The following is a 10,125-nucleotide window of genomic DNA, read 5'->3' as shown; positions in this document are numbered from 1 at the left end:
CCCGCCCCCTAACTGTTCACAGGTGCTCCCCCGCCCCCTAACTGTTCACAGGTGCTCCCCCGCCCCCTAACTGTTCACAGGTGCTCCCCCTGGCTCCTTCCCTACCTTCTCTCACAGCTCTCAACTGTTTTCCTGTTAACTATGGAGACTGAGTTCTTCTGGGTTAAAGTGGCTTGCCCAAGGCTGTTAAGTGCAGGTCTTCCATCTAAGTCTCATGCTCTTTCAAACTTGGAGATACAAGAAAGGAAAGAGATGCCAGTCAGGCTGAGTCCTGGGGTCTTCTGACACCAGGACATCACAAACTACTGGCCTCTTCTGTCAGTGGTTTGTGTAAAGTACACGTCTACAGTATGGGACTGGGCCATTGGGTTCAAGGTCATCGTGTCTCATCCTTGTGAGCTCAGAGTCAAGGAGAGGATCACAGACTGAACACTGTCTTAAGTTCTTTGCCAGTTCTGATGTCCTCTGTGGGGAGGGAAGAACTAGGGAGAGAGGCCAAGCTTGGTCAGCAGGTAGGCACATGGCCCAGCGTCAGTCAGGCCACATTATGGTTGTCTGGGCATGGTAGTCTCTGCACGCCCTCCCTTGCCACCTGAGTTCCCCGTGAGCCACAAGACTAGCATTCCTCCTGCCTCCCACTGTTCTGTGCTCTGTGCCCCATTCCTTCCCTCCTCTTGCCCCAGGGAATGCAGGAGCTTGAGAGTGGAGAGACCAGTACTGTGATGCTGGGAGGGGGTCAGAGGTCACACAGGGGCTCTGCAGTTCTCCAGTACTGTGAGGGGTACTGGGAGGGGGTCAGAGGTCACACAGGGGCTCTGCAGTTCTTGGTGTTTCTCAGACATTTGTTCTCATGTCGTTTTGGTTGTTGTTGTTGTTTTGTTTTGTTTTAAAAACACTTTTGAGGAGGTTGGCGAGATGGCTCACAGGTCAGGAGCACTGATTGCTCTTCCAGAGGACCTAACTTCAGTTCCCAGCAGCCACATGGTAGCTCACAACTGTCTGTAAGTCCAGTGTCAGGGGATCCAATGCCCTCATACAGACAGACATGCTGAAAACATACTAATGCACATAAAATAAAAAAATAAATAAATTATTTAAAGAGGTACAGTTTTTTTTATTAAAAAAAAGGAAGGAAACTTTGGAAAAATCAGTCATATTTATCATTTCCAGGAGGTAAGCTAAAACTCAGAGTTTCAACTACACATCAAATGCTCAGATGCACTTTCAGCACTGGGTCTTCTAAGAAATCCCCATATAGTCATTGGGTCTAGTGGTTCTCTAACCTTGGCCTAGTCACCACCAGGGCAGGGAGCGCGATCACTGCAGGAATTCTGGGAGTGCAGTAGTTGAGTCACCTCTCCTTCCCCTGAACCATGGCAGGTGAGAGACGGGGTGCTGTTCTGAAGCCAGGCTGGCCAGTGCGCGGACTGTGCTCTGAGTCTTTGATGGCACTTACAGAACCTAGCCTGAAGTCCTCTAGAGGCCTTCACCTCTCTGCACTGCACTTCAGAGTTGCCTGGGGAGGCATACGGCAGAGTACTGGCTCACACCCTAGGTCCTTGTGTGAGAAAAAGAAAAAGTTGGCCTTGACCCAGCCAGCTGCTGGCAGCAGAGGGAGGCCTCCCGGGAGAACACTGTCTTTTCTGTGCGTGTTCATCTGCCCTGGAATGCACCCTAGAAAGTGAACAGAAGACTGTGGGATGAGGGAGACAGGTCCAGGAGAGCACACGAGGCAGCCAGAGACTTGTTCTCCAGAGTAAGAGCAGGCTGTGGACATAGCTCAGGGGTAGATTGCGTGTGTGCCTCGCCTGTGTGTGCCTCGCCTGTGCACCACCCTGGCTGCGTTCCCTGGCACTACAGAACGAAGGTCTGAGTGGATAGGTGAAAGCTGGAGTTCATCAGGAGGGACACAGCCAGGCAGAGGTGACAGGAGGGAGGGGACAGGGTCTTTCATTAGAGAAAAGGTAAGTATCAAGGTAGAAAACAAAATGAAGGTGTGTGGCAGTGGCGCAAGCCTATAATCCTATAATCCCAGTGCTCAGGAGGCAGAGGTAGGCACGTCTCTGAGTTCAAGGCTAGCCTGCTCTATAGAGTGAGTTCCAGGGCGGCCAGGGCTACACAGAGAAACCCTCTCTCAAAACAACGAAAGAGAGAGAGAGAGAGAGAGAGAGAGAGAGTAGATATAATGAACTCTCTTTTACTTCTGCCCACTGAGGCTATCAACAGCAGAAAAACATTTTTCCCCATATTTGTATATATATTTACACACACACACATGCACACATATGTGTGTATGTATATGGCTATAGAATAGGACCCTTCAGAGCATCTTCAACATCTTCTCATAGTCTCACATAGCCCAGGCTAGCCTTGAACTCACTGTACTGGTGAGGGTGATTTAGAACCTCCTGATCCTCATGTTATTATTGCCCAAGTGCTGGGATTTTAGGTGTGTGCCACCACACCCAGCTAACTTGTACTTAATTTTTTCCCCTGTGGTGCTGTGAATCACCCTCAGTGCCTTTCACATGTTGGGCAGATGCCCCTTCCTAAAAGTATGGTCCATGGTGTTCTTATCACATCACTGCTGGGAATAGTTGCCAGTCAGACAGCTGTGTGTGCTGCCGAGGTCAGGGAGGCCACAGACATTTCAGTCACAACCTCTATTGCCTGCCTTCTCTGCCCCGAAGCCTGGCTGCCTCTCTTCCTAGGAGACAGGAGTCTGCTGCACTACACTGAGTACCAGAGTTTGTGCATCTTAGTTCTGAAGAGTAAGCCTGAGCACACTCAGTCTTTCCACTGTGTCAGGATCTATTTAATAATAGATTCATAAGCTGTGCTAGTAGCACTGTTTGCAGTTCACCAAGTAGTCCCAAAAGCTGTGCCATGATTCTCTCCAGGGGCGTTCTGGGGGCCAGGTATGGAGGGGAAGGAGGCCTCCACTGGCTTCCCTGAGAAGGCCCTGTGCCGTGCCTGTCAGTCACTGAGAAGGTCCTGCTTGGCTTTGCAGAGCTCATCGAGAGCGCAATGTACCTCTACCGTGCCACTGGGGATCCCACCCTCTTAGAACTTGGGAGAGACGCTGTGGAATCCATTGAGAAAATCAGCAAGGTGGAGTGTGGCTTTGCCACGGTAAGTGTTTCAGGGGCCCAGGGAGTTGGAAGTGTCTCCTCTGGCGTCTCAGGACATCATGGTTTGACAGTATTGGTGCATTAGCACCAGAAAGAAGTAGTTGTAAAGTCATGAACAGAGAATCTTGCTGAAGGCCATGTGCCTGGTGGAAGTGTGAAAGGTTAGCTAGGAGGGAAGACACAGTGACTCAGGACAGTCCAGGCCTTATCTGGGGGAAGATTCTGCAGAGGGGGCCTCTACACTTAGAGCCCAGTGTCGTCTTACAAGCTGGTGTAGATACAGGACACACAGACGGGAGTGTGGGAGGAGGTTGGAAGTTTCTCTTTGGCCTGCAGTTTGTCATTGCTAGGGTAGGCAGTGAGTAGACAGTAGAAGAATATTAGGTGACTGATAAAGCATCGTGCGTGGTGGCCTTTACATGGGGTCCCCAGGGCAGGCAGACATATAAAGAAACAAGTTAATTTACTTTTAGAAGCCAAACTGTCATAGTTACTGGTACTCTCATAGTTCAACCAGAGTTTTACAAATGGCTGGGGCCTAGCTACCAAGGTGGATTAGACCCTAAGTCCCTGGCCTGCCTATGCCTGCATCTGCGCTCCATCTGTCAGAATATGTGCTTTGCAAGGTGATGTTTATACAAAGTTTGTCGGAGGGTTTTTTTTTTTTTTCAAGACAGGGTTTCTCTGTATAGCTCTGGTTGTCCTGGAACTCATTCTGTAGACCAGGCTGGCCTCGAACTCAGAAATCCGCCTGCCTCTGCCTCCCAAGTGCTGGGATTAAAGGAGTGCGCCACCATACCCGGCTTTAAGTGACTCTTAAGAGAGGAAATCTAGAGTCCTATAGCACTGTATTCCAACATGGCACCTTAATAAGCAAATATGGCTTTCATGTGCCAGGCACTGTTCTAGGCCATGAGTTAGAGACACAGGCAGACCAGGATCCTTGCTCTCATGAGCTTACATTTTAGTTGGAAAAATAGGAAAATGTGTGTATCTGGGAGAGAAAGCAAGCTAGTGTAGTGTGGCTGTGTGGAGAGAGGTCAGGGAGGGAAGCTGGAGGTCTGAAGGACAGGGCCGGGTCATGTAGAACCTTCACAGCACAGGAGAGAGAGGACTCAGGCTGGCTTGGGCTGAGAGCATTGGTAGGATCTACAACAGAGCAGTACCATCATCTGCTTTGTACTTTAGAAATAGCACCCCAACTCTGAGAGAGAGAGAGAGAGAGAGAGAGAGAGAGAGAGAGAGAGAGAGAGAGCGCTGATATCCTTACAGTCCCCAACAGGCGACAGACAGACACTGTGTACACATAAAGAGATGTAAAAGGCCAGGCGGTGGTGGCGCACGCCTTTAATCTCAACACTAGGGTGGCAGAGGCAGGAGGATTTCTGAGTTCGAGGCCAGCCTGGTCTACAAAGTGAGTTCCAGGACAGCCAGGGCTATACAGAGAAACCCTGTCTCGAAAAACCAAACCAAACCAAAACAAAACAAAAAAAACAAAAAAAGAGAGAGATGTAAAAGAAAATATGCTGAGAATTTCCTGAGAGTCTAAAGGGTTTGTGTTGGGGTGTGGATTTCAAAATAAAACAACAAAACTCCTGCAATTTTTTGTAATGTGACAAATTGTATAAATAAATAAAATTTTGTAAATAAAGTACAGATAGGTGTACTTTGTTCTCTTCGTGATGCTAAAGATTGAACCCAGGGCCTGGTGCATGCTGGGTAAGAGCTCTGCCACCGAGCTGCACCCCTGCTAGACTCATTCTGTGACAGAGAGGACCTGCAGTGAATAGGATAATAAAGCGTGGTTTGTTTTGGCTTCCTGTGTGTTCGGTTCTCTGAAACACCAAGCAAGCCGTCCACTGGGAAGACAAAGCTCGTTTCCATGAAAAGGAGGCCTGCCAAGGTGCATGATGGGAACAGCCCTTCAGTCTTTGTCAACCGGGAAGAAAATCTGACTTGGCCTTTCATCGAGTCCATGGTTGAGTCACGATTGTGCAAGCTAAATGCCCACTGAGAATTACTTTTGCTGAGATGTATTGGTAAATCTAAGAAGCTAAAAGTAATTTGTAGTAAATTATCCTACTAATGTCTGCCTGTAAACTTTTAAGTTTTTCTACAGCTGACCCCTAGCTAGTTATTTGCAGTAGTAAAAACCTGATGCTTATCAAAGAAGGGTTAGGCCAGTAATACTGTGTCACTGTTTGTCATGAGCACTGTGTCAGAGACAAATGGATGTGTGAAGTCTTTCCACAGTGTCATGATTTATTTAATGATAAATTCATAAGCTACATAGATTTCATTGGCTGCAGTTTGCCAAGTTCCCCAGGTTCCACTGGTAGCTGTCTCTTGGCAAACACAAATTTCTTTATTCTATTTTTTTTATTTTATTTATATGAGTAAATTTTAGCTGTCTTCAGACACACCAGAAGAGGGCATCAGATCCCATTACAGATGGTTGTGATGCCCTCCATGTGGTTGCTGGGAATTGAACTCAGGACCTCTGGAAGAGCAGCCAGTGCTCTTAACTGCTGAGCCATCTCTCCAGCCCAAATTTCTTTATTCTGATCTTAACTAATAATATCGACTCTCAGGTTACATATTCTACATCACACAGGAGTTACATCTGTCTGTGTCTGAGGTGAACCGTGGCAATACAGGGTAAAGAGAGACAGCAGAGTTGAGGGAGTTCAGAGGCAGAGGGGCAGAGGCACTTCTGTCCCCCGTCAGCCTCTTAGCTGGCTCCTTCACTTCCTGGGTTCTGTGTGCAAAAAACCTTCACAAAGACGCTCAGGTGAGAGTGTGCTTTGTGGCTGGAACTGCCAGGAAAACATCCCAGCAGGAAGAGGTCTGACCCACTGTCTAAGAGTACCTCAGGGGAGAGATGGAAGCAGGAAGCTCTGTCTGTGGTGATTCAGGTGAGAGGTGCTGGTGGCTTGGAAGGAATGAAACTGCGAGAAGTGATTCACCCAAAAGCCCTCAGCAGCAGGGCAATTAATAAAGGTGGCTGCCTGACCCTTCCAGACCGTGTTCTGCTCTGACTCTCTTCTGCTTCTTCCATCCTGCCGCAGATCAAGGACCTCCGGGACCACAAGCTTGACAACCGCATGGAGTCTTTCTTCCTGGCTGAAACTGTGAAATACCTCTACCTTCTGTTCCACCCAAACAACTTCATCCACAACAATGGCTCCACCTTTGACTCTGTGATGACTCCCCATGGGGAATGCATCCTAGGAGCCGGGGGCTACATCTTCAACACGGAGGCTCACCCCATTGACCCTGCTGCCTTGCACTGCTGCCGGAGGCTCAAGGAGGAGCAGTGGGAAGTGGAGGACTTGATAAAGGAGTTCTACTCCCTCAAACAGAGCAGGCCAAAGAGAGCTCAGAGGAAGACAGTGAGGTCAGGGCCCTGGGAGCCCCAGTCAGGGCCAGCCACGCTCTCCTCACCTGAAAACCAGCCCGGGGAGAAACAGCCTGCCCGGCAGCGGACCCCGCTTCTCAGCTGCCCCAGCCAGCCCTTCACCTCTAAGCTGGCATTGCTAGGCCAGGTTTTCCTAGACTCCTCATAGCCACTGGATAATTTTCTAATTTTTATTTTTTTGAGACTAAGCTATAATAATAAATCTGCTTTTGGCTATCAGGTTTTACATTCTGGACTCTTGATAAAATTTTACTTAAAAAATAAGTTTTGTGCTTACACACCAAGACAGCTCAGAGCCCCCAGGGCTAAAAATTGAATCTCTCTTCCTTTCCTGGTATCTTTGAGGAAGGTGATGTCACCACCGTTTATTTCTTTGTTGGTTTTTCCGACATGTGCTTTCAACTTTTAGTTGTCCCCTTTATCCATGTGGCCTTCCAGGCAATACAGGTTTATTAAGCACCCTTGGGTGACAGCCATAACTGCAGAGAGTCAGCAGCACACAAAGGAAACGGGTTTCATTCTTGTCGGAACTAGATTCCGGTAGAGACAAATAAACAAGTCAGTCTATGGGGTGCATTAGCGTCAGCTCCATGAAGAACAGAGTCGGGCCGGGGAGAGAGGTGGCTCGGTTGGCAGTGTTCGCGGCACAAGCACGGATTTAGATCCCCAAGCACCCACGGAAAACCCAGCCCACCAGTGTCTGCGATCACACTGCTGGGGTTGGGAAGGATGTGAGGGAAGAGGCAGTGTTCAGTGAGAGACCCCAAACCTGGGGTAAAGTGGAAAGCAATTGAGGAAGACACCAGATGTCATCCTCTGGACTCAACATACACATTCCCACACATGCCCAGAAGGAAAGAGGAAGGATGAAAGAAAGAAAGGATGGGGTGCTGCTAGGAATGAGGAGAACCTAAGGGAGGGTGGTCTGGGGGATTCTTCTGGTAGACGGGAATTTTTCTATCAGGGGAAACAGAACAAAATGGTCCCTCACCTGCTTTTCACTCAACTTCAAATGTAGCTTTAAAGATGGTAGACTTGAGGCTGGAGAAGTAGCTCAAGCGGGTGAGCCTACTGCTGCACAAACATGGGGACCTGGGAACTCCTAAAAACCTGGGCGTGGCCACACACACACACACACACACACAGAGTCTTCATCCTAGCACTGGGGAGTGGACACAGGTTCATGGGGACTCTCTGACTGCCTTCTTGCTCCTGACATCCTTCTCTGGCTTCCACAGGTACCACCCACACATGCACTCACACACACACACATGCATGAATGAATAAATGAATGAATGAATGGATAAAAGTTAAAAAGATGGTAGACTTACAAACATCCTTACTTAATTCCATAAACTATTTTATAGATTCCAAAATGAAAGTATCTTGGGCATTGTAGACATGTATGATCTTAATTTTTAGGAGGCTGAGTCTCAAGGAGTAGTGTCATGAGTTTGAAGTTAGTCTGAGCTACATAGCCCCTGCCTCAAAAAATAATTCAGGGACTGGAGAGATGGCTCAGCGGTTAAGAGCACCGACTGTTCTTCCAGAGGTCCTGAGTTCAAATTCCAGCACCCACATGGTGGCTCACAACCACCTGTAATGGGATCTGACGCCCTCTGGTGTGTCTGAAGTCAGCAACAGTGTATTTCATATACATAAAATAAAATAATTCTAAAAAAATTCAGAATGCATTACTGCCAAAGCATAACTACAAAAATGAGCAACTACTCCTTAAGACCCTCAACTATCTTAACTCATGTTCAACATTGTGTTGTGAATTGAATCGGAATCTAACCAGAGTTCATATGTTTGGTAATTAGCAATGTTTCTGCAATGTCTTCTGATATTCAAGTCCTTCTCCTCCCTCGCTCCCTCCCCGCCCTCCCTCCCTCTCTCCCTCCCCCTCTCCTCTCCCCCTGTCTCCCTCTCTCTCCCTCTCTCTCCCTCCTTCCTTCACTGCTCCCTCTCTCCTTTGCCACTTTCCACCTTTATTTTATTTTTATTATCTTTATGTGTATGGGTGTTTTGCCTGCACATATGTCCGTGTACCACATATGTGTATAACGTCGATTGGAATTATAGAGGTTGTGAACCGCCACATGGGTTCTGGAAGTCGAATTTAGATCCTCTGCAAGAGCAGTCAGTTCTCTTTAACCACTGAGCCATCTCTCCAGCTCCCACACGGGAATACACAAAACAAAAGTAACTTGCCAATTTCTCTTTGCAAAAAGGGCGCACCAGGACCCAATCAGGGTTAGGGAGTATGCTGGCCAAGATGACCTCTATCTGTTTTCTCTAATATAGGTAGTGACTGTGTCTTATCTAATTGGTAAGACTTCAACTTCACAATCGGACACAGTTGGCTCAATCAGAGCAAAGGTATTTCTATTTTTGATAGAAAAAAAATTCTCCCAGTTGCAATTTGTTAAAGAGGTTGGGCTGTCTTGGTGCTTTTCTGCGTTATAGGTTTGCTTGCTGGCTTTCACGAAGAAAGAAGCAATGAAGACAGCGGGATGAGGCCAAGATGGCAAAGGCCCCAAAGCTATATGGTTGGCACTGCTGATTCAACCCCCAGATGAAATGGGGACCTGGCAAATGCTACAATCTAGATAAATCTTGAAGTCCATGATGTCTATAAGCCAGACACACAGGGCATGCTGTATCCCATGGTGTAGTACTGACATATTCCCTGTGTGCCAGTAAGTAACCTCCCATGCACACTTTGGGAGCAACCTAATTAATCTCAATGGGTCCCAAACAAAAAGAAGACGTGGAAATAGGAGGAGGACTTCCGGGGAAGATGCAGGTTTTCACCTGAGATAGGGGGATGAGGAGGAACAGAGGGTGAAACTAAACATCATCAGAGATGTGTATGAAACTGCAGTGAAAATTGGAAAAGAGAGAGAGCATTTTCATATATAGTTCATATTTTCATTAATCAGTAGTTCTCAAATGCTAGGTGGGATCAATGGAGGGGACCTGGAAAAACAGTGATTGGCAGAAGTGGATTGTCCTCAAATCAGAGCCTCCTCTCCTTGGGATTGGAGACTGCACGTGGAGCAGGGAGCTCGGGGACTTTATAGGGTGTAAAGGGGCTTTGGGGAATGGAAGATTCCACCTGTAGGTCAGTCCCCCTGTGTCCTCAAAATGCCAGATCCCAGTGGGGTTTGGTGTGTGACTGTCCTTATCAGAATCTCCTAAATGTCTATCAGCCAGAACAGTTTTCCTGTCTGGAGTTTCCCAGTCCACCTAAGGTGTTTAGGTCATTAACCTTTCGTTGACATGGTCCTAGTGTAAGTCCTCAGAGGGGAAAGGTGTCCCTAATAGAAAGAAGTGTTGCAGCACTGCAGGGAAATGTATCTCGCCAGTCAAGACCAAGGAATACCACAAGGTCACTCTGTACAACAAGCCTCACACAAGAGATTTATTGGGAAAGACATTGGAAGGTGGCTGCCTCTGTTTGGGCTGGCAAGAAGCCGCAGGGAACTGTGTCGAGGCAAGCTTTACATAGGGTTTCTTGTGTGTGTGTGTGTGTGTGTGTGTGTGTGTGTGTGTGTGTGTGTGAGAGAGAGA

General features: G+C 47.8%; 1 protein-coding gene across 1 annotated transcript in view; it reads left to right on the top strand.

Annotated features, from left to right (window-relative positions):
* Positions 1 to 6,775, top strand: part of LOC110310781 (ER degradation-enhancing alpha-mannosidase-like protein 2) — a 27,930-nt gene extending 21,155 nt beyond the window's left edge. Inside the window, exons 10-11 of the mRNA XM_021183891.1 lie at positions 3,011 to 3,132; positions 6,200 to 6,775. Of these exons, the coding sequence (XP_021039550.1) occupies positions 3,011 to 3,132; positions 6,200 to 6,697 (620 nt within the window). The 3' untranslated portion in view covers positions 6,698 to 6,775. The remainder of the gene's footprint in view (positions 1 to 3,010; positions 3,133 to 6,199) is intronic.
* The last annotated feature ends 3,350 nt before the right edge of the window (positions 6,776 to 10,125 follow it).

Source organism: Mus caroli, chromosome 2 (genome assembly GCF_900094665.2).
Source record: "Mus caroli chromosome 2, CAROLI_EIJ_v1.1, whole genome shotgun sequence".
Taxonomy (NCBI): domain Eukaryota; kingdom Metazoa; phylum Chordata; class Mammalia; order Rodentia; family Muridae; genus Mus; species Mus caroli.
The sequence above is the reverse complement of the archived record's forward strand: the minus strand, read 5'-3'. Positions and strand labels throughout refer to the sequence as shown.